General features: G+C 46.3%; 1 protein-coding gene across 3 annotated transcripts in view; it reads left to right on the plus strand.

Moving 5' to 3' along the window:
- Positions 1–25,304, plus strand: part of LOC140201588 (ezrin-like) — a 124,466-nt gene that overhangs the window by 23,780 nt on the left and 75,382 nt on the right. Inside the window, exon 1 of one of the 3 annotated variants that reach the window (XM_072265928.1) lies at positions 11,134–11,255. The exons of 1 other annotated variant lie outside the window; for it this stretch is intronic. In XM_072265928.1, coding sequence (XP_072122029.1) covers positions 11,244–11,255 — 12 coding nt within the window. In that variant the 5' untranslated portion in view covers positions 11,134–11,243. Of the gene's footprint in view, positions 1–11,133; positions 11,256–11,660; positions 11,723–25,304 lie in introns of those variants that run through there. One more of the 3 variants, XM_072265929.1, reaches the window with a different exon arrangement.

Raw genomic sequence — 25,304 nt, forward strand, 5'->3', positions numbered from 1 at the left:
ACCCCACACCACATGCCCCAGCAAAATCATCCACCCCCCCACCTGCTCCAGCAAAATCTTCAACCCCCCCACCTGCTCCAGCAAAAACATCAACCCCTCTCACCTGCTACAGCAAAATCATCAACCCCCCACCTGCTCCAGCAAAATCATCCACCCCCCCACCTGCTCAGCAAAAACATCAACCCCCCCACCTGCTCCAGCAAAAACATCAACCCCCCTCACCTGCCCCAGCAAAATCATCAACCCCCCCACCTGCTCCAGCAAAAACATCAACCCCCCCACCTGCCCCAGCAAAATCATCCACCCCCCCCACCTGCTCCAGCAAAATCATCAACCCCCACCACCTGCTCCAGCAAAAACATCAACCCTCCCACCTGCCCCAGCAAAATCATCCACCCCCCCACCTGCTCCAGCAAAATCATCAACCCCCACCACCTGCTCCAGCAAAATCATCTACCCCCCCACCTGCTCCAGCAAAAACACCCCCCTCACCTGCCCCAGCAAAGTCATCAACCCCCCACCTTCTCCAGCCAAATCATCAACTCCCCCACCTGCTCCAGCAAAATCATCAACCCCCCCTCACCTGCCCCAGCAAAATCATCAACCCCCCCCACCTGCTCCAGCAAAATCATCAACCCCCCCATCCACCCCCCATGCAAGCAACAGCAAAGCCCCCAAAGAGACCACCATCTAGAGTCCATCAAAATCCACTGTCCATCCCAACACTTCAACATCTCAGACAGATTCTCTCTCTCACGAGCAAGGGAGGGAGAGATAGTGCTCTTACAGCAATGAGAGGGGGAACTTGCGGCGCACTGTTTTGATGTTACAATCTGTCTTATTGCTTGTCCAAGTTCCCCAACTCACGGACCTACAGACAAGAGAGAGAGTGAGGGAAAGAGACAGGAGGGAGGAGAGAAGAGAGAGAGAGAGAGAGAGCGAGGGTGAGAGAAGAGAGGGAGGCAGTGAGAGAGAGAAGAAAGAAAAAGAAAATGAACCCATCGCCCGTGGAGAACTGTAGTTTGGCTGCAGCTGTAGATCACGGACTCTGACAGGATCCCAGCCACCTTGAAAAGAACGGAAAAACATGAAAAGAAGAATAAGAATAAACCGTTTCACAGATGAACCAGAAGGAGTCGTCTGGGTTTGCAAGAACATCTGGCACCATCTTTAGTTCCTCCCACTCCTACCTGCCCCATGATTAGGCTAGATCTAAATCAGGGGGATTGCTGGACGGTGTGGCTTGAAGGCCCAGAAAGACCTGTTCTGTGCTGTATCTCAATAAAAATCAATCAATCAATGAATGGTCCATATATAGATTCCTACATTCACACATGATCAGTGTGGTTCCATTCGCCAGGACATTCTACCTCCTGCCTTAAACAGCTGCATGTCCTGGTCATCATTTCCCCATTAACTCTACTCACAAATTACTCTAACACACGGGTTCCCAACCTGGGGTCCATGGTCTCCTCGTTAATGGTGGGGGTCCACGGCATAAAAAGAGTTGGAAACCCCTGCAGTGAAGTAGCTTTTCAAATGACTTGTGACGGAAAGTATTTTTCACCAACTGCTACTCATCAGTGAAGCCAGACATGAGTTGCTTTTGACACTGATTTTTCTCTTGGCCTGAATTTTGTTTCACACGTAATTTCCTCAGTGAACGTTTTAGGAATGTTCCTTTAACTTGTGTCAGATCTCATCCCTCCATGGGTATTTTATTCAAAAACCCAGGTTGCAAGTTCTGTATGGTTCTGGTGTCCATTGTTTTTGAACATCTCCTTCGTCCATCTGTAATTTACCCGCTTGGAGTGTATGTGTTGTCCAGGGAGGGGTAGCACCTCTGGTGAAGGGGTTTGTTGGGTCCATTTTGGGACAGCTCACTCACCTTTGGGCCCAACTGGACCCTCAGCTCTCATTTGTGACTCCAAGTAGCTGTTGGCACATGACAGTGGCCACAGCCCAGTACACTGCTTCGACAGGCGGGCTAAACCAGGAGAGAGTAGCTGGCGGGCCTCATACTCCGGTGAGATAGGAACATACCTGTCCTAGCACGCGAGCCCAGCTCCGGCGGACTGGGCAGATGTGATCTACAGCACGACAAGGCAGAGAGGATGTCGTGGTCATCCATTGCAGACAAGGAAGACCCCAGTTTGTGACGCTGGAGCCAGATTCCTGGGGTTGAGAGAGTGGAACTGCCCAAAGCATTTTACAAACTCTCCCACACAGGTTTCCCAGCATTATCAGACACGACAGTAAACCACTAATGTACCCGCCAGTGATTTTATTAACCACATTAAGTTTCTCTTTTTTCAAACCTAACATTTCATTGCCATATGTTGATCTATGTCAGATATGTGTTCTGTAATTAATTATTTATTAAATCTGGTTTTATTGCTTTTGAATAAATTGAGAATGACCTGTTCTGGTACCTATTACTCCAGGAAACCACCTTAAGTTCACTTGAGAATATTCATCACTTGAATCATTTTGCTTTTTTCAATCTGTCCTTGATTTGGTTTGATTTTGATACAAGTCCTGACAAATCTCCGAATCAGTAGATTTTGCCACATCATTGTCACCTTTCCAGTGTCTCTGTCCTGTTTATAAAACACAGACAGATAGGTAATAGGTTCTTCAGCTCTGCTCCGTCATTCAACACAATCGTGGCTGACCTTTCATCACGAACCTCTCCTTCCCCACACCCTATATTTGAGAATCATCTGGAAAGACAGACACAGTAATGCCAGTGTACTGGAGGAGGCCAACATGAACAGCATCTCCACCGCGACAAAGCAACACCAACCCCAATGGATCGGTTATGTCATTCAGATGCCCAACTCTCATCTCCCCAAACAGAGGCTTTACTCCCAGATGAGGGAAGGTCAGCCAGCCCCTGGTGGCCAAAGGAAACCCCTCAAAGATAACATCAGAATCTGCCCGGAAAAAATCAGCATTACATCTAAATAGTGGGAAGACACCTCACTCAGCAGATGCACCTGGAGGAAATCTGTTCAAAAGGGAGCTGCGATATATGTGAGTGATCTGTGCTGTAGCACAGAGAACAAGCGGCAGCTGTGAAAGGGGACACTGAACAACCAAGAGACCCGACCACTGACCACAGCTACCATTCACTCTTGCCCACACTGCACCAGAATATGTGGATCCCAGATCGCCCTCTACAGCCACCTGAGGACCCACCGACAGACAACCCTTAGGAGGACATCCGACTTGGCTCGAGTGATTGCAATACTATTGGTTAATTAGCCACAGGACTTGGCCAGAACAAGCATCAAATCAGCATTGCTCAAGGGCTGACTTGTCAACTAAGATTAGCCAGCATTTGAAAGTTTGATATTTGAAAGGCCGGCAGCGTAGTGGATCCGCACCGGACTTCGAGGCGAGAGTTGTCCTGGCTTTGAATCCCGCCGGCTCCTTGCACGCTTTCCATCCGTGCGGGGTTGAGCGTCGAGGTAGCAACTTGGTCTCGTAAAAATACAGATATATGCTACAGAAACAGCAAGGTTACTGCCCAATGTGCCGCAAGGCGCGGAGAGGAAGAACAGCAACAATTCATTGAAAGTGGAATCACAGGCAGATAGGGTTGTAAAGAAAGCATTGAACGAATCTCAAGGTGTATAATTTATACATTCTTTAATAATATATGTACCTTGAGTTGGAATATGTGAAGTTAAAAAGTTAAAGTCTGTCCCGAGCCTTGTGGCCCATCAGGCCAGTGCTTATGCCGGTTTCTGTGGCGTGAAGCGACCGAGAGTACGAGACTACCCCCTGCCCCCCGGATAGGACGCCAGTCTATCACGAGGTTAACCCCCAGCATTTGCCGGTATCCATCTTCAGCTGGGTGGACTGGAGCAGTGTGTGGTTAAGTGCCTTGCTCTAAGGACGCAACACGCTGCCTTGGCCAAGACTCGAACCCATGATCTTCAGATCGTGAGCCCAACGCCCTAACCACTTGGTCACGCGCCACACGGAATGTGTGAAGGGAACAGGTAATTCTTACGGGGACTAGGCAGACTAAGGGACTGTAGTGCCCTATGTCTCTACGACAGTCCGGAGCTTCTGCACAGTTGCACTGACATTCGGTTTCAGTTCTTCCATTATCAGTGCGGGGTTGGGGGTATGGTTACTGGATTTTAAGATCAGATTGTATTCAGTGCAACCTGAATTTCCACATTCTTTAACACTGGTCCCAAGCATAAAGTTGATTGTGCACAGGATCCATTACAAAAATTGCCATGAGGAGATTGCCATGAGCAATTGTCACCAATTACAGGCCTTTAAGGGAGATTCAAAAATTATTGGATGTTAAAACACTTAATTGAAAGGTTTAAATGAAGTTTTTACCTTAAAAATTAACTAAATATTGTGCTACAATACAATTCAGAAAAAAACTTCTATTTTTAAAGTAATTTTCATCAATTTGATTTAAAAGTGGGAATTAAAGTGTAATTTAAGATTTCCTTTTAGTGATAAATCTATCGTTACATGCATCATTCAATCTTCAGTAAACTACAGTAACATTTAGATAACCTGCTATCAGGTTGTTTAGAGAACCCAGAGTCAGTGTCTCGGTCACCATCCCATTTTCCCTTTAAACTCACCATGCTTCGTTCCCAAGTTCACTCACCCAGTTCCCCAGTTAACTCAAGTTACCTTGAGGATTCCTTTTCTTACAGGCATTTACAAATTGAATTTATGAAAAACTATACATAAACACAGATTGACAAACAACCAAAAGAAGACAAAGCTGTGCAAATTAAAAATTATAGTGAGAACAAGAGTCTGTAGGTTGCAGAATCAGTTGAGGTGCGTGAAGTTGTCCACACTGGTTCAGGAGTCTGACGATTGAAAGGTAACAACTGTTCCTGAACCTGGTGGTGTGGGACCTAAGGCTCCTGCACCTTTTCCTGTTGGCAGCCATGGTGTGGGTCTTTGATGCTGGATGCTGCCTTTTTGTGGCAGTGCTCCATGTAAATGTGTTCAATGGTGGGGAGGGATTTTCCTGTGATGGATTGGGTTGTATCCACCAGTTTCTATAGAGTTTTCTGTTCCTGGGCATTGGTGTATCCATGCCAGGTCATGGTGAAACCAGTTCAGATACTCTCCAATGTGCATCTATAGGAGTTAATTGGAAAATCACCACCAGTACATCAGATTTATTACAACTGACATGACATTAAATTTATTGTCTTGCAGCAGTGGTACATTGCAAAGGCATAAACATCTATAAACTACAAACATAAGTAGTGTGCAAAAAGGAAAATGAGGTTGTGTTCATTTGGGAATGGTGAGGGTGGAACACCGTGGGAGGTGGGGGGAGGAGGGAGGGGGTGCAGGTGCAGACACACCCTGCATAGAACACCAGACAAGGTCACCTTATTCCAAAGAATTGGTTTATTGATCATCACAGAATGTCTCTCTGGTGCTTCCCACTCCCTCCCCTTGATCCAACCATGATTCCCCTCTCCCTGCCCCTTCCCACTCTCAGTCCACAATAGAGACCCATATCAGAATCAGTTTTATCATCACTCACGTATGTCATGAAATTTGTTTTTTTGCTGTACAGTGCAAATGTAAGATTACTACAGTACTTAGGCACCCTGTCTATATATATATGTGCTTAAGACTTTTGCACAGTACTGTATGTAAGAATCTTGGGTGACATACTAAATCTTCTCAAATAGAGCCACTGACATGCCTTCTTTGTGATTGCATCCATGTGTTGGGCTCAGGTTAGACCACCCAAAATGCTGATGCTCAGGAGCTTGAAGCTGCTCACTCCTTCCACCATTAACTCCTCAATGAGGACTGACGTGTGTTCTCCCAACTTCCTGAAGTCCACAGTCAGTTCTTTAGTCTTACCAAGGTGGAATGCAAGGTTGTTGTTGTGACACCACACCACCAACTGATCTGTCTTGCTTGTGTAAGCCTTCTTGTCATTTCCTTCACCTATTTACATACCTGGATAGTTTGAAGCGTGTGTATTTTAAGGCTCGGAGTGTTGTGGGTGAATGTGATGAGCTTAGAGTATGGATCAGTACGTGGAACTATGATCTTGTAGCTATTACTGAAACTTGGTTGAGCGAGGGGCAGGAATGGGAGATTAACGTACCAGGTTTTGGAAGTTTTAGAAAAGATAGGGAAGGGGGTGGAGGGGGAGTAATCAGGGGCAATAACACAGCTGCATTCAGGGGAGTCATAATAGAGAGAGTGCACTTAGGTGGAACTCAGGAATAGGAAAGGTACAATCATACCGATGGGATTGTACTCAGACATCCCACCCTGCAAAAACTCATTTCAGGGAGGTAGCACCCCCGCCCCCTGCAACCCCATATCTCCACCCCCCCACGGTCGACCTCCAAGGGTGTATGTAATACTTTGTTTAGTGATTTTGTCTAATCTGTAAACCAAGTTGGGTATATGCAGAAAATGTGACATTAAAATATGTACTTATATTATATTATCATGTTTATTCTATTACAATTTTAAGCAAGTCTACAGGGAGTTTGGCCTCATCAAGTAGGACATCAATAGCATAGCTCCTTAGCAGCTAGCCAACCAGTTTAAATAACGTTAGCTATGCTAATGAATGAATGACACCTCACCATGTCTTTTACATTTTAACCCACCATTGGCAATAGAAAAGTCACTGTTGCAAACAGTGCAGTGAGCAACACTGTCATTATTTTTGAGGTCGACTGTAAAGCCCGCCCGCCCACAGGGAAAACTGATAGGCCTGCTTAGCAGGGTTCTGCAATCGTTTTTGCACTAGAGACCGGTTTAATATTGACAATATTCTTGCAGACCGGCCGACCGGGAGTGGGGGTGTTAATCACAACTGGAATATAGAAAATTGCTGAAGAAGATTCTGAGGGATAGGATGTATGAGCATTTGGAAATCCATGGCCAAATTAGAAAGAGCCAGCACAATTTTGTGCCTCACCAACTTGACTGAGTTTTTGACAAAGTGCTGAGAGAGACTGAAGGGTAGAGTAGTGGATGTTATCTATGTAGATTTTAGTAAGGCACTTTAAAAAGTACCATACAGGAGGCTAATCCAGAAGATCAGGATGCATGGGGTCCACAGCGAATTGGCTGCTTGGATTCAGAACTGGCTTGCCCATAGAAGACAGGAGGTAGTGGTTGAAGAGACTTTTTTGAGCTGGAGCTCTATAATTAGAGGTGTTCCACTGGGACTTCTGCTGTTTGTGATGTATATAAATGACCTGGATGAAAATGTAGATGGGTGGCTTAGTAAGTTTGTGGATGATACCAAGATTGGTGGAGTTGTGGATGGTGTGGAAGACTGGCAAATAATACAGTACAATATAGATCAGTTGCAGATATGGGCTGAGAAATGGCAGGTGGAGTTTAACCCAGATAAATGTGAGGTGTTGCATGGAGACTATGCTGTTAAGGTCAAGGCCTTTAACAGTGTTGCTGAGCGGAGAGATCTTGGAGTCCAAGTTCATAGCTCCTTGAAAGTGGCTACACAGGAAGCTGATGGAATGCTTGCTTTTATTAGTCAAGTCATTGAGTTCAGAAGTCAGAGGTTTATGTTGCAACTTTACAGAACTACAGCAGACATCCCACCTCTCCCGGAAATGAGTTTTTGCAGGGTGGGATGTCTGCTACAGTTAGGCTACATTTAGCGTATTGCATACCGTTCTGGTTGCCCCACCGTAGGAAGGATATTGAGGCTTTGGAGAGGGTACAGAATAGATTTACTACTATGCTGCCTGGTTTAGAGGGCATGTGCTATCATGAGAGACTGCATAAACTTGGTTTGTTTTCTCTAGAGCGCTGAGACTGAGGGGAGGTCTGATTGAGATTTATAAGAGGCATAGAAAGAGTAGACAGGGAGTATCTTTATCCCAGGGTTGAAATGTCTAATATCGGGGGTGGGGGGCATTGAAGATGAGAGGAAGTAGGTTCAAAAATGGGATACCAGGGGTATGTTTTTTAACTCAGAGAGTGGTGGATGGCTGGAAGATGCTGTCTGATGTGGTAGTAGAGGCAAATACATTAGAGGCTTTTAAGAGCTGTTTAGGCAGACACATGAATGTGAGGAAGCAGAGATATATGACCATTGTGTAGGTAGGAGGAATTACTTTTTGTTTTTTTTAATTTCCTTTCCAGCTGGTTCAGGACAACACTGTGAGCTAGAGGGACTGTTCTATGTTCTATTATCCACCTTATCTCTGCCCCTCATCATTTTACATACCTCTGTCAGGTCTCCCCTGACCCTTCTTTGGGTCTATTCAGTCTTTCCTTATAACTCAAACCTTCCGGTTCTGGTAACATCCTTTGTGAATGTTGTTTTTCACCCTTTCCAGCCTAACAACATCTTCCCCATTTCAGGCTGACCAGAACCACACACGATATTCCAGTACAGTTTCACCAGTGACTTGTAATCAGAACTGCACACTATATTCCAGTGCAGTTTCACCAGTGACTTGTGACCAGAACCACACACGATATTCCAGTGCAGTTTCACCAGTGACTTGTGACCAGAACCGCACATGATATTCCAGTGCAGTCTCACCAGTGATTTGTGGTCCCAACTGCACACTATATTCCAGTGCAGTCTCACCAGTGACTTGTGACCAGAACTGCACACGATATTCCAGTGCAGTCTCACCAGTGATTTGTGATCCGAACTGCACACGATATTCCAGTGCAGTCTCACCAGTGATTTGTGATCCGAACTGCACACGATATTCCAGTGCAGTCTCACCAGTGATTTGTGATCCGAACTGCACACTATATTCCAGTGCGGTCTCACCAGTGACTTGTGACCAGAACTGCACACGATATTCCAGTGCAGTCTCACCAGTGATTTGTGATCCGAACTGCACACGATATTCCAGTGCAGTCTCACCAGTGACTTGTGACCAGAACCGCACACGATATTCCAGTGCAGTTTCACCAGTGACTTGTGACCAGAACCGCACATGATATTCCAGTGCAGTCTCACCAGTGATTTGTGGTCCCAACTGCACACTATATTCCAGTGCAGTCTCACCAGTGACTTGTGACCAGAACTGCACACGATATTCCAGTGCAGTCTCACCAGTGATTTGTGATCCGAACTGCACACGATATTCCAGTGCAGTCTCACCAGTGATTTGTGATCCGAACTGCACACGATATTCCAGTGCAGTCTCACCAGTGATTTGTGATCCGAACTGCACACTATATTCCAGTGCGGTCTCACCAGTGACTTGTGACCAGAACTGCACACGATATTCCAGTGCAGTCTCACCAGTGATTTGTGATCCGAACTGCACACGATATTCCAGTGCAGTCTCACCAGTGATTTGTGATCCGAACTGCACACGATATTCCAGTGCAGTCTCACCAGTGATTTGTGATCCGAACTGCACACTATATTCCAGTGCAGTCTCACCAGTGACTTGTGACCAGAACTGCACACGATATTCCAGTGCAGTCTCACCAGTGACTTGTGACCAGAACCGCACACTATATTCCAGTGCAGTCTCACCAGTGATTTGTGATCCGAACTGCACACGATATTCCAGTGCAGTCTCACCAGTGATTTGTGATCCCAACTGCACACTATATTCCAGTGCAGTCTCACCAGTGACTTGTGACCAGAACTGCACACGATATTCCAGTGCAGTCTCACCAGTGACTTGTGACCAGAACCGCACACTATATTCCAGTGCAGTCTCACCAGTGATTTGTGATCCGAACTGCACACGATATTCCAGTGCAGTCTCACCAGTGATTTGTGATCCCAACTGCACACTATATTCCAGTGCAGTCTCACCAGTGACTTGTGACCAGAACTGCACACTATATTCCAGTGCAGTCTCACCAGTGATTTGTGATCCGAACTGCACACGATATTCCAGTGCAGTCTCACCAGTGACTTGTGACCAGAACTGCACACGATATTTCAGTGCAGTCTCACCAGTGACTTGTGACCAGAACCGCACACTATATTCCAGTGCAGTCTCACCAGTGATTTGTGATCCGAACTGCACACGATATTCCAGTGCAGTCTCACCAGTAACTTGTGCTGCTGGAACTCAACGTCTCAACTCCTGTACTCAGTGTGCTCACTGATTAAAGTGTCAAACACCTTCTTACTACTTACCTCGTCTACCTTTCTGTATCCCTAGGTCTCTCTGTTTACAAACACCTCCAGGGCCCTACTGTTCAGTCACTGTACAAGTCCTGCCCTGATTTAATCGACATGCACACTTATCCAGGTTAAATTCTATCTGCCTTTCCTTGGCCCACTTTCCCAGTTGACCTTGATTTCACTGTAACCTTGGAAAACCTTCTTCACTGTCCAATACACTAATTTTGCTGTCATCTTCATTCACCACTCTTTGGCTAAAGAAACGCCTCCTCTAAAGGGGCATCCTTTTATTCTGAGGCTGTGCCCTCTGCTTCTAGACTCTCCCACTGTCGGAGCACCCTCTCCACATTCAATCTATCTTTCAATATTCAATATTTGATAGCTTTTAAAGAGATCCCCTCTTGTTCCTCTAAAATCCAGCGGGTACAGGCCCAGAGCCATCAAATGCCCCTTGTACATTAACCTTTTCATTCCTGGGATCACTCCACTGGACCCTCTCCAATGCCAGCACATCCTTCCTTAGATAAGGGGCTCAAATATTGAGGCACGCCACTGGTTACAGTCCTCCAATCTGAAAAGCAGCCCTCCAGTACCACCATCTGATTTCGTATCCAGTTTATTCTGGAACCCGGGCCTGCCTTCATGTGGAATCTTGTTATAGTCCATGTCTACGGACCTCAGTCTTCCTGGTCACTTCCTCAGAACACTCACTATCCTTAATCAGTTAACTCCTTTGAAAATATTGGTTGATCCTGTCACTCAAAAATCCCCTCCAGTAACTTTCCCGCTACTGTTGTTAGACTCGCTGCATCGTCTTGAAGTTCCCTGGCTTGTCCCTCTAGTCCTCGGGAACCTCACCTGTGGTTAAGGGAGATACAGGAAGCACTGCCAAGGGCCCGACAATCCCTTCCCTCTTTTCCCTTCCTCCCTGTCTCCTCCCCGATGTTTCGTGGGCCGGGCCGGGCCGGCCCCGCTCCGCACCGCCCCCTGTCCCGGTGTGAGGCTGGCACCGCCCTTGTTCTGACAGGTGACCGGACTGTGCTCACGGGTGGCTGCTGCTCGCCGTCTTTCCTCTCGCCGTCGCCGTACGCCCGCTGTCCCGCGAGTCAAGATGCCGAAACCTGTGAGTATTTAGCTGCAAGTGACCGGGAGACTCCGACCCCGGCCGCGGGTGGGACAGGTGATGGGGGGTAAGGGACGGCTGCGGTGCGGGACTGCCTCGGGGTTGCAGCTTGGAGAGGTGCGGGCCTGCGCGGTGCGGGACGAGCCCTGGGTTGTGGTTGCGGTGATTGCGGGAAGCCGCAGGGCTGCCCCGCTGTTACTGTGGCCCGTCGCTGGGTGCGAACACGCCTTCCCCGCCCTTTCCTTCACTCCACTCTCCCGGGACAAAGACTCTACTTGTACAGAATGAAGTTACTCCCAAGTCGTGGAGTGGTTACCAAGGAAACAAGGGAACTTTTCATAAAACCCTTGGTATTGTGTCCGTGCGGGGATGTACTCGCCACGGGCTCGTACGTAACTGTGTGCCGTACACACCCACGGCCGCGAACATCGATAGACACTCGCTGCTCCGACGCTGCTAAACCCATGGTATTTATTTTATAATGGATATATTTGGATTTGTTATCAGCCGCTTGAGCAGTTCTCGCCACACTTTGTACAGTATACAGTTTGGCAGAGAGGTAACCTGCCGGCCAGCAGTGATGTTTCTGGGTGAGTTTTCGGTGGTTGGCTGAGGGGGAACCTCATGGCAGACCAGGTCACCTGTTCCACATTGAGCAGAGCGGAAATGCGTCCAGCAGCCCGTGACTCCTTTGCCGGGAGCCCCGACGTTTGTCTTGTTGGTGGGACCGAATTTTTTTTTAAAGTAATGACTTATCTCTCATTAGCACTTTCCTCTTGTGCGTTTGAGTCTGTGAGATTATTTCAATCACTGGCTTTAATTTCCACACGCATACGCACACACAATGCTGGAGAAGCACAGCGGGCCAGGCAGCGTCTGTGGAAGGGGGTAAACGGTCGCTGTTTCCGGCCGAGACCCTCCATCAGGGCTGGGAAGGAAGGGGAGAAGTTAGAGTGAGAAGGGAGGAAGAAGTACAAGGTGACAGGGGAAACGGGGGAGGGGATGAAGTAAAGAGTTGGGAAGTTGATTGGTGAAAGAGATACAGGGGAATCGGGTAGGCGAGCACAGAAGGAAAAAAAGGGAAGGGGGAGGATCTCCACAGGGAGGTGATGGGCAGGTAAGGAATAGGGAATGCTGAGGTGGGGGAGAGGAGAGTCATTACCAGAAGTTAGAGAAGTCAATGTTCATGCCATCAGGATGGAAGCTACTCGGATGGAATATGGAGTGTTGCTCCTCGTGGCCTCGTCGCCACAGTAGAGGAGGCCATGGGCTGGTTTTAATGAATCTGTCTTGGCAGTTCAAAGTTTTTTTTAAAAATAAAGTTGATTGAATGGATATCAAATCTGAACTAATGCTATTAAAAATTTGCAGTAAGACTATGTAACAAATTGAAATGGGTAAACGGTTATTGATCTGTGTTTAAAATGGCTGCACAGCAACTCAGTTTCAAATCTATTTTATAAACGTTTTGTTGCTGGCATCGCAGGCCTCCAAACTTGTGACAGTTTTCATCCTGAAACTCTGTTTCTCCCTCCACAGCAGCTGCCTGACCTAATGAGTTTTTCCCCAGCATTTTTTTTCTGTTTTTTATTTCAACTTTTTAGCACCTCCATTTTAAAAAAAATCCCAATCCTGTTTATAAATATATGTACAGATTGAAAATTGAGATGTGGAAGTTAGTTTGATCAGAATTTGAACATTTGGGGCTTCGTGCTGTAGGAAGAATTTTCCGGAAAGTGAAATTTGTGCACGTTCACTGTGACCTGAAAAAAAATAAAAAATTGGGGATGTTTTCTTTGAAGCCTGAGATTTAAATGTGAAAAGGTGTATTCTGCACAATAGCAGCAAGAGCTAGTTGGATGGGTTTACAGGTTTGTTTCTGTTTTTAAGGTAATGTTTTTAAGTTTCTAAGCTCCAAAGGTGCAAGACAATGGAGCTTCATATTAGAGCCGAAGGCTTTCAGGGGCTGGGATGTGGTATCGGTTTTCAATGAAGTAGAGTGCAGACCTGACATGGAGACTGTCAGAGTGAGGAGGCTTTCTGTTCGAAAGTGTTGCTTCATTGTGCTGATTGTATAACCTTGTGGCAAGGTTCAGTTTGTACTCACATCCTTGGAATGCCAGAGTTTAAACTGAGTTAAGTTGTCTATCATTATAATCACAGTTAGAAACTCTTACTTGACACACCTCCCCTCAAACAGCAGTAAGCAGTTTATTTTCTGGATGCCATCCTGAGGAGTCATTCTCTTCCCCGGGTGATAAAGGTCATTGTATGAAATCTCTACAGATGTGGGAGGTACTCAATAATGTCTCTTCAGAGCAGCAAGGAGCTTTTTGAGTAGCTGTGAAAGATTATTTGGCACCCAACTAACCATGGCAGGTGATTCTTCCAACTCCCAATGAAACCCATGAACTACTGTAACTCTCGCCAATCTCTCGTCACCTTTCTTTGCTGCTTGGTCTACGGAGATCTCTTCTGTCTTTTACCACGTTGCAACAATATCACTACAACACTTTCTGGGCGTGTTTGAATGGCATTATTGAAGTGATGATGTTTTTTTTGCGGGTGGTGGGGTGGACGTGCATCTCTGCCGAAGGAGGTGCCAGGTGCTCCTTCCCTCCGCTGGCCTGCAGGTGACCCTTGAGTGAGGTGTAGCACCTGCTTAGCCCCCTGATCGGGGTCATGTGGGGCCGTGGGAACAGGTCGTATGAGCAGCTGGTGCATATCGCAAGTCCTGGTTATAACGCCAGGCAGACAATCTCTGAAGAGCCTCAATAATGGCTGGGGTCACCCGTCTTGTAAAGAAGAAAATGGCAAAACACACCTACGGAAAAGTTTGCCAAGAACGCTCATGGTCACGGGACTGTGATCGCCTGTGACGTATGACGTGATGCATTTTTGATCTTTCTGCTGTTGGTAATGTTTGGCAGGTGGCTGTAGAGGAACCCATACTGATGGAGTGTGGGTGTTTTATTTTTTTACTTGGAGACAGAGAACAAGCGGAGCTGCCCTGTTCAGCAACCCACCTATTTGATCAGAGAACAATTTACAATGACGAGCTGGTACATCTTTGGACTGTGGGAGGAGACCGGAGCACCCGGAGCAAATCCATGGAATCATGAGGACGTACAGGCTTCTTACAGGTGGCATCCGAATGGAACTGTGACCCTGCCCCCCCCCCCCCATCTGTATTAGCATTGTGCCAATCGCTACGTTACGAGCAAGTGGCTGGGTGCTACTCTTCCCGCCTGTCCTCCTGGAAAATGGCACTTCCTCTGTGTGGGGCAAGCTGCGGCCAAAGTCAAGTGATTGGGAAAAAGAACAGACGAGTGCTGGCCCTTTACAGTCAGAAATGACAGAGTTTATAGCAGTCAAATAAAATAGAGCCATTACGTTCATACTTTGTTACTTCCCTCACAGAGGGCTGAATTGATTTGCCAGGAGTTCAGGGAACTATCAGCAGGGAAATGGTGTTGAGAAGTCAATGGGACTGAGAGTAGGAGTATCAGTGTATCCAGGAAAGTGTTTGTACAAATAGAGGATGTAGCTATGGGCAGTCTTTAGATTCTAGAAAGGTTCCAATGGTTTGGAGACCAGTTAATGTAACCCCAGTAATTTAAAAAAAAACACAGGAGTCGATGTGGACATGAAAGGGAGATTATGTTTGACAAATCTATGGGGATTTTGAGGATGTAAGCAGCAGAGCAGAGAAGCGAGAACTAGTGTGTGTGACTTTGAGAAAGCTTTCAGTGAGGGATGAGGTAAAAGCTATTACAGATTGGGGCTTTTCAGAGTTCAATTATGGCACCACCTGTGCGAAATTTTTACATTCTCCCTGTGACTGCAAGGGTTTCCTCCGGTTTCTCCGCTTTCCTCCCCCACTCCAACAACGTACCTGTTAGCAGGCTAATTGGCCATTGTAAACTGTCCTGTGATTAGGCTGGGGTTAAATAGGTGGGTATCTGAGTGGATTTGTCTCATTGGGCCAGAAGGATATCATGCCCCATATCACTAAGTAAATAAGCATGAAAATACATGGCAGTGTACTATCATGGATGGAGGATTGGTCAACCGACGAGGGAAGAATAAATAGACTGGGAAAGAATAAACAGGTCTTTTTCTGAGTGGTGGTTGGTAACCAGTGAAGTAGGTACCAAAGGGATGTAGCTATTCATGATGTAGATCGGTGAAGGGACTAAGTGTAATAACTCTGGGTTTAAAGAACGTGCAGGCTGGTGGGAGGTTGCAGAAAATCTCCAGGTTGGTTTGGATGGGTTGAGGGAGCATCAGCTGCCTGGCTGGTCTAGTATGTGGCAAGTGTGATGTTAACCACTCAGACTGTAACAGGATGACAGATTATCTGAGTGGTGATGGATTGGCAAAGTGGGTGTTAACCAGTCAGACTGTAACAGAATGACAGATTATCTGAGTGGTGATGGATTGGCAAAGTGGGTGTTAACCACTCAGACTGTAACAAGATGACGGATTATCTGAGTGGTGATGGATTGGCAAAGTGGATGCAGCAAGACCCACGTGTCCTTGCAACAAGTCTGATTGAATTCCTTGAGGATGTTACAGAGGAAAACTGATCCTGGGGAGCCTGTAGAAGTTGTGTATTTAGATTTCTAAAAGCTATTTGACAAGTTACCACATAAGAGCACAAGGTAATGAAAGAAGTGTGTTGGCATGGATTGAAAGCTGGCCAAATAAAGAATTCCTTTGTAGGCTGGGGGAGATGTAACTAGTACTGTACCCCAGAGATCAGTTCTTGGCTCCTGGTTGTTTAGTGGCTACATTAGCAGTGGGGCAGGGGAAGAAATGCAACATTTACAAGATTACCTGCCATATAAAAGTAATTGAGGGTGGGGGTACGCGTTGGGTGGAGAGCACTGTGATTCTGCAACAGGATATAATGGAATGAGTGAGTGGATCAATTCCCCGGCAAAAAGAATTCCATGCATTTCAGCAAGAGGAACTAAAATGTGGATTACTACCTAAATGGAGAGAATGGGTGAAGTCCAGAGGGATCTGGTTGTTCAGGTGCATGGTAGCAGGGAGATCCGACAAGTACTTAAGGAGATAAATGGCAAATTGGCCTTTATTATGAAGTGATTGGAGTTGAAGAATAGGGAGGTTTTATTGCAACTTTACAGGGTGTTGGTGAGGCTCACCTTGAATACCAAGTGCAGTTTTGGTCCCCATAGTTGGGAGGGAATGGAGTAACATTGGAGGCTGTCCACAGGAGGTTCAGCTGCCTCATTCCTGTAATGAGAAGGTTGTCCTATCGAGAGGCTAGACATTATGGGTTGCTATTCCTTGGAATTTAGACGAATGAGAGGTGACCTTATTTAAATGCGGAAGATCTTGAGGGGTCTTGACATGGTAGATGTTGAGGTATTTTCACAAGGTGAGAAGTCACGAATAAGGGGACATAAAGGTTGGTCATTTGAAACTGAAAGGTAAAATTTCTTCTCTCAGATGGTAGTGAACCTCCGCTGTTCTCTGTCCCTGAGGCAGCGGTGATATCATTAGCCATATTGAAGATGGAGACAGATAAATATCTGAAAGGTTGAGGAATTGTGGGTTATGAGGATCTGGCACAGAAGTCCAGACTGGTGTACATCAGCCATGATCACATTGAATAGTGCAGCTGATCAGAGGGGCCGAGTGGCCTGCTCCTCTCATATTCTTCTGTTTTTGTAAGCAGGCAGGTGCAACGGGAGTACTGAGAAAGCAGATGATGTTCTGCCATTCACAGAGTCTCGTGACAGCGTAGCGGTTAACACAGTCACTTTACAGCATCAGTGATCACCAGTCGGTTCAAATCCCGCCGCTGTCTGTACTTCCTCCACGTGACCACGTGGGCATCCTTGGGGAGCTCCCATTTCCTTACCCTGCACGGATGTTCAGAATCAGGTTTAATATCACTCATGAATGTGTCATTCTGCAGCAGCTGGACAGTGCAATGCATAAATTCTGAATTACAACGAGTAACATGTATTTAACAAATTTAATTAAATGAGTAGGGTAAAAAGAGGGAAGAATAGTGAGGTAGTGTTCATTGGTTGATTCACTGTCTATTCTGAAATCTAACAGCAGAGGGTAAAGAGCTGTCCCTAAAACGTTGAGAGTGTGTCTTTGGGCTCCTGCACCTCCTCCCCAATGCCACAGAGCACGGACCGATCCCTGGCACGGAAGGACTGATGTATGAAGAGAAATTGAGTCGATGAGCCTGCCCACAGTAGAGTATGGAAGAATGAGATGAGATCTCATAGAAGCCTGCAATGTTCTAATGGAACTGGATAGATCCAAGGGCAGAAAGACATTGCTGATAGCTGGGATACTAGGACCAGGGGTCAAAGGCTAAGTGTAAGGGGTAAACCATCTTCTCGCTGTGATCTCTCATCTTTTTTTTTCCCAGTCTTGCCTAAAAGGTCTTGGTCAGAAATGTCAACTGTTTACTCTTTCCCATAGATGCTGCCTGTCCTGCTGAGTTCCTCCTGCATTTTGTGTGTATGTTGCTAAGAGTGAGGTGACAATTTTGTTCTCCCAGACAGTGGTGAACTTGCAAAACCCTTTACCACAGAAACCCATTAAAGTTATATCATTGCATTTATTCAAGGAGTTGGATTTGATGGTGAGAACTGGAATGGGGGCGATCAGCTGTGATGACATTGAGTGGTGGAGCAGGGCAGAAGGGCTGTGTGATATACTTCGCTGATATGTTTTAATTTACTGGAGTTTGGATTGGTGCCAGGATTCTCTCACTTTAACACCAAGAGTGCACATGCTAACACTGAGGCAGGCTGGTAGCTTGTTTGTCTTCTCCCAGTTAAGGATGAGGAGTTAATATCGTCTCACTTCAGTTGTTTGAGTTTCAGTTCCCCATGCATCTAAGGATTGTTGAGTTCTTTAAATTTATGCTAAGTTGTGGAGGAAGCTCCTGTGTTTAACTGCAGTGTCCTCGGTTTCAAAAGGAGTGCTTGTTTATAAAGTAGAGAACAACTCGTTAGATCTTGGCACGTGAATCAGTCTGAGGACAAGCCCAACAAATGAATCGCTGCTGTTCAATTTTGTTAAAAAGGGCGGGGAAAAAGCACCCTTTATTTCATTATTCATTAGGGATAAGAGGCTGGTGAGCCAAGTAGAAGACAAAAAAGCTCCTTAACTTGATTGGACGGTCCAGCAGTGTTGCAGTGAAGGCTCTGGATTTGGGATTGTCCCTAGAGCTCTCAGCAACCACCTCACACAAAACGAGGACAGAAACGCTGGTGATACTCAGCAGGCCAGGCAGCGTCTCATGGAGCCTGAGTTGTACAGCACAGAAATGGGCCTTCTGGCCCACGTGGCGTTCTGCACATCTGTATGAATCCTGTTTGCCTGCACTGTCCTTCTATGCATTGCCAAGTTACACGTCTCTAAAATGTCGTGATTGCAAGTGATACCATCACTCCTCAGGCTGAGTACCATCCTCTGTGTAAAGTAAAAGCAGCAAGCCTCAGATCCCCTTTTGATCTCCTACCTCTCTGCTGTTTCTTGGCACCCAATGTTATGGCTGTCTACCTCTCATCATTCTGAAGGCTGCTTCACACCAGGGAACACAAGCCAGTTTCTCCCCATAACTAATCCTGTGCAAAGAGAAATATATTGCTGACATTATCGTATGTTTGGAAATGTTTTTGTTTCTCTCTTCACAGCTCCTGATCTGCTGGATACCTCCAGAACTTTCTGTTCAGGTTTCTGTCTGTTTTTAATGCCTGCTGTGAGAGACAGCTCCCTCGGCGGCTCTGCACTCCCCCAGTACTGCGTGAATATCACTGGGCTGTGGTCACGTAGTAGTGTATCTGTGCACACGGGCCCTCGTGGAGCTCTAGTGCTGCTGGTGGATGAGATCACTGGCTTGCTGCAGTTCAGTTCTCTAATAGCCCACAGTGCCAGTGCAACTATATGGTGTTTGTCACCAACCACAATGAAAGACACCGATGTCTGGTTTCAATACCCTCTCTAAACACCAGCACACTACAAAGTTTTTGAGCACTGGTCCTGCTTGAACTCTTTAGTCTGCCTGAAAGTTTAAAGCAGATGGGTTGATCATCTGAATGGCACAAACACATTTTCTAAATGTTGAGGGTAATTAAACCAGAGTTATAGACAATGTTCCCTCAAATTTGCAATGACCAGTGTGCGCAAAAATCTTATGTTCTGCAATTTTTTGCCCAGTGACATCGTGCTCACTGATTAATTTATTCAGTAAAAACAGTATAAATAAGCCAGTGCCAAAATCTGCAGATGCATCATTGCAAACTCCACGTTGTCAGCACCGTCCTCATCAGAGATTGGAAAGGGAAATGTGATTGTTGTACGATTGTAAAATATACTTAACGTGCAAACGGGGTAGAGGGTGATAACCTTTTGTACGCAGGGTTAAATTCCTTCGTGCAGAAGATGTGTACGTGCACACACACATGAGCACACCTGAGGGGAACGTTGGTTATGGGGATAAAGAGCCACATTATTTTCTACGGTTAACAGGTACAGTATTGTTCTGCGATTTTGTTTTACTGTGAGGCAGATATTATACGTTGGTGTATGTGGCTGGAAGCTATTTTCCACTGGATCATCGCAGTTTAGTTTTGATAGACCTGTCTGTCTATAGGCAAGAAACTTTCAACAGAACATGCAAAGAGAAGCCGAGTTAACACCTCAGGTCAGTGACCTGACGCCAAGTTCAAGTTTAATTATCGTTCAACCATTCCCATGAATACAGCCAAATGAAACAGCGTTCCTCTGCGACCAAGGTGCAAAACACAGTACCTACAGTCACACACAGCACACTGCAAAAAGCACATATCGTTACGATTTCAGAAAAACATACAGTTACGAAGAAAAAAATAGCCCAAGTCCCTGTAGATTGTCCTGGTCCAGCTTATTGTTCCCCTGAGCAAACACTGAAGGGCGGTACCTACAGGAGGGGCCAGCCTCCAACCTGGCATGATTCCATTGTGCCCAGAGTAGGTCCCTGCTCTCTCCGTCGGGTGGCTACAACAGGCCACTGCATCCAAGGTGACCCCAGGCCTAGTCCTCGCCACGACCCGCCGTCGGTCTCGCCAGTGGACTTGCAGTATTCAACGTTACCGATGCCAACAGGGTTTTGCAATCCCAATAAAAACTTCCAAGATATCACTCACTCCAGTTAGTTCAGTTGTGCATTGTCTTGTACTGTCACGGTACACAAGTGCAGGTGACAACACAGCAGTGATATGCAACATGTCCAGCTCCCCAGCTCCGTCGCCGTACCGATGTCCGGCCCAGTTCCGTCGCCCCTATAACTCCCTTCCCCTCCCCTCCCTCATCTGTTCAGCATTCTCTTTTTTAACTTCAGATCTCCAGCATATGCGCAGTTTTCATAATCACTTGTTGATGCTTCTGGGTAGGAGGAGATCGGAATAGTGCTATCCTGGGGCCCTGGTACCACAGACAAATTCCTCTGGCACATGTTCCCTTCTCAATTTCATTGCCACCCTGTGGACTACCTTAGAAAGTAATCTACACTTGTTTGCCCACTGCTGCCAGCTGTCACCACTGGCACCTGGCACGGATGTGCGGCTGAGCTGTCCGACTGCCGAGCAGGAGTCAGCCGCTCAGTAAGAACTGGCATACCTGCCTGAGTTGAGTGGGTCGGGCACAGTCTCCAACTGTTGGCGAGGGGGGTGGGGGGGGGGATAATCATGTGACTGGCCCTCATATACTGAAGATGTCAGTACTGCTCCCCAGAAATCCTGTTTTACCACTCCCCCCGAGCCGAGAGGGAAGGTTGTCACTGATGTATCCTGGCAGCGTGCAGGGGTGGGAGTCAGTCAGTGTCAGTAATACTACATAAATTGTTCTGAACATGGTGACTACATTGAAATAATTAAATCGTCCTTGCTATTTCACTCTTTGTTGAGGCATTATTGGAAGAAGAATTGTGAATGTTGGCGTATAGGGTCACTTGCGCTGGAGAATGGGACTACCCCAGCAGGACATGAATTCCTTATTTTACACTGGGAGCTGTGGACAAATTGAACCTGCAGTTGTGTGCAGCAGACGGCAGCTTCTGCTGACCTGTCACCACGCCAGTGCACACTGATAGAGCAATTGCAATCATCATGTGGAGTATAGGTACAACTGGGATGAGCTGAAATTCCATCAACAACTTCCCAGCAGAGCAAGAAGAGCTAAATCAGGGGAAGGCTTGTTGATTACAGCAGGAGGTGGGAGCACCTGTCACTGGGTAAGTCCACCTCTGACCTGTGAAGGTTGTTTAAAGGACATGTGGTTAGTGTAACATGTTGTGAGGGATAACGAGGCTCAGGGATCCGGGATGATGAGAGGTATAAATTTAGTCAGAAAGGAAAAGGAAACATATGAAAGGTTTAGGAAGCTGAAATCAGGTTCACGTTGAAGTTTATTGATATTCAACCAGAAGCATGTGTACCACCCTGCGAATCAATGTTCCTGTGGACCAAAGTGCACAGCACAGTACATATACCTGCACACACAACACATCAAGTAATATCACCACAAATAAAATTAACATAACAGGGCGCATTTTCGACATGTTAAAAAATTAAACAATATCACGCTACTGGCGCTTCATACATGAGGAGACCTGGGTGGTAGCGGGGATTTCAGTAGCCTCACGGTCCGAGGGAAAGAAGCTGTTCCCTATCTGACAAGGCCCTTGCAGCTAAAAGGGGCCATTAAAGGTCCTTGGTGACTGGGATGAAGGAAAATCGCAAAGCAGTTTTATACTTTTATTAGGAGCAGGAGGATAGCTAGGGAGAAAGATAAAGGAGGGGAATTGTGTGTTGGCGAGGTTCTTTGTGTGGGTATTCACCAGGGACAAGGATGAGGATGGTGGTGAGATTGGGGAGGGATACGTACTCCTACATGTCAATACTCAGAATGAGGAGGTGGGTGTCTTGGAGAATATTAAGGTGGGTAAATCCCCAAGGCCTGATAGGATCTGTTCCAGGGGACCAAGGGAAGAAAGATTGACGGCGATCTTTCTTTAGCCACAGATGAGGTGTTGGGGTGTCAGAGGACTTAAAAATAGCCAATGCTGTTCCTTTGTTTAAGAAGGACAATGGGGACAAAGTGAATAAACGAAACATATAGGCTGATGTGCCTTACATTACTGGTAGGGAAATCGTTGGTTATTGGAGAAGATTCTTAAGGACAGGATTTATTCTGGGCTGGAAAGTGTTGGCTTATTAGGAATTGTCAGCATGGCTTTGTGTGTCCCGGGTGGGGGAGGTTCTTATGTTACAAGTCTGAGCTTTTTGAGGCAGTGACAGATGATTGGGTGTAGGGCAATGGCCAATGTCTGGCATGGACATTAGTGCAGCTTTCAACAAGGCCCTTCATGGTAGGCTGTTCCAGAAAATTAAGAGAATTGGTAAGTTGTCTTCTACAGCAAATTTAAAGTACAGAGGGTAGTGTTGGAGAGATGTTTCTCTGTCTGGAGGCTCTGACAATGGTGTTCCATAAGGATCAGGACTGAGATCTCTGCATGTAAATATAATTTCATTAGTAAGTTTGCAGACAAAGCAAACATCAATAGAGTTGTGGATGAAAAGGAAGATTGTTGGTGTATATAGCAGGGTATAGATCAGATCGAAATTTGGGCAGAGAAGTGACAGATGAGTTTACTTGACAAGTGTGAGGTGATGGATTTTGGGGCGTTGAATAGAAGATAAAGTGACATGACAGTTAGAAGCAATGATGTCCAGAGGGATCTGCCTGAAAGTAGTTCCCAAGTGCATGACCTGCCTACATCCACTGTGGCATTGAGTAGAATATTTATCAGGTGGTCTCGCTGCAGTTGTATACACCTTTAAGCTAGACTTATTTGGAGTATAGTGTGCAGTTTTAAAACCAGAATAAGAACAATGCAGTACAAGAACAGGCTGCTCGGTCCACAATGTTGTGTCAGACCAAGTAAATTAGTAATCAAATGCAATCCCAACTAATCTCTTCAGCTCACACAATGTTCTTATCCTTCCACTTTCCTCACATTTGTGTGTCTACTGAAACAACTCTTAAAAGTCTCTAATGTTTCTGCCTCTAACACCACCCCAGACACCGACCATTCTCCATGTGAAAAAAAAATTGCACCTCAAACCTCCTTTGAAATTGCCTCTTCTCACCTTAAGTATATGCCCTCTGGTATTAGGCATTTCAAAGATATTGTCTGTCTGCTCTATCTCTGCCTCTCATAATCTTGTCAGATCTCCCCTCAGCCTCTACTGCTCCAGAGAAAACAACCAGTTTGACCAACCTCTCATTATAGCAGATGCCCTCTAATTGAGGCAATACCCTGGTAAACCTCTCCTGCACCCTCTCCAAAGCCTCGACATCCTCCCTATAATAGAGCAACCACACTATGCAATACTCCAGATGTGGTCTAACTAGTGTTTTTTAAAGCGGTAACATGACTTCCTGACTTTTCAACGCAGTGCGTCAACCTATCAACCTGTGTAGCCACTTTCCGGGACCTATGAATTTATATCCCAAGATCCCTCTGATCATCAACGTTTGACCCACCAAGGTGCAACACCTCACATTTAGCCGGGTGAAACTCCATCTGCCATTTCTTTGCCCATATCTGCAACAGTTCTATATCTCGTATTCTTTGCCAGTCTTCTACGCTATCCACACCTCCACCAATCTTCGTATCATCTGTGAGCTTACTAATCCACCCACCTGCATTCTCATTCAGGTCATTCCGCCTGTCAATCAAGTTTAAACCATCCCGAGAAGCTCTAATGAACCTCCCAACAGGATATTGGATCCTCTCCAGTTTAGGTCCAACTTATCCCCCTTGTACAGGTCACCCCTGCCCCAGAAAAGGTTCCAGTAATCCAAGAACATGAAACCCTGCCCCCTCAGCCACTCATTCCCTGTTGTGTCTTTCAATCCCTGCCCTGACTAGCTCATGGCACCAGGAGTGATCCAGAGATTACTACCCTTGAGGGTCCTGTTCTTCAGCCTTTTTCCTAACTCCCTGTACTCACTCACTGGGCAGGACCGCTTCCCCCTTCCTACCTATGTGATTGGTGCCAAGGTGCATCAAGACCTCTGACTGCTCACTCTCCCCCTTGAGAATATTCTGCAGCCGTTCCGAGACCTCCTGGACCCCAACACCTGGGAGGCAACACCCCAACCTGGATTCTCTTTCGCAGCCACGGAATCTCCTGTCCGTCCTATTAGCTATCAAGTCTCCCATCGCTATCGAACAACCTGACTTTCCCTTCTCTACTGAGCTTCAGAGCCAATGGGCTAGCTGCTGCTGCTGTCCCCTGATAGGTCACCCCCCACCCTCCCCCATTTAAATCACTACATTATTGAAGGGATGTGGAGGCTTTGGAAAAAAGGTTGCAAAGAGGTTCATCAGGATATTACCAGGATTGTGGTGTGTTAGCTACGTGGAGAGGATGGATAAACTTGGCTTCAGAATCCGAATCAGGTTCATTATTATTGACGTACGTCGTGAAATTTGCTGTCAAGAGTATCAGAGGACAATTGAGGAGCTGGTAGCTGAGAAGCGTGGACAGGTAGACAATCAGACCTTTTCCCAGGATAGAAATGTCATCTGCAGGGCTTAAGGTGAGAGGTGGAAAATTTAAAGGTAATTTAAAGCAAATCTTTTTACAAAGAGCGTGGTGGCGTCTGCAATGTGTTGTCGGGGAGGTCGTGGAAGTAGATATGAGAGGTATTTAGATAGACACATGTAGAGATGGGGAATGGCGAGATATGGACCATGTACAGACAGCTGGGATTAGTTAGATTGGCATCATGGTTGATACAAACAATACACTGAAGGGCAGGATCCTGTACTATACTGATCCATGTTCGAATCCTGACGCCCCCCCCCCACCCTTCAGAAATATTCCCATCACTCATCTACCCCCTACCCCATGCCCCATCTTTTGTGTCTCTCTTTGTGAGGTTCGCAGTCTGCTGAGGACTGAATCTGTGGTGTTCAAGACCGGTGATCCACAACTC

The sequence above is a fragment of the Mobula birostris genome, chromosome 8 (assembly GCF_030028105.1).
Source record: "Mobula birostris isolate sMobBir1 chromosome 8, sMobBir1.hap1, whole genome shotgun sequence".
Lineage (NCBI taxonomy): Eukaryota > Metazoa > Chordata > Chondrichthyes > Myliobatiformes > Myliobatidae > Mobula > Mobula birostris.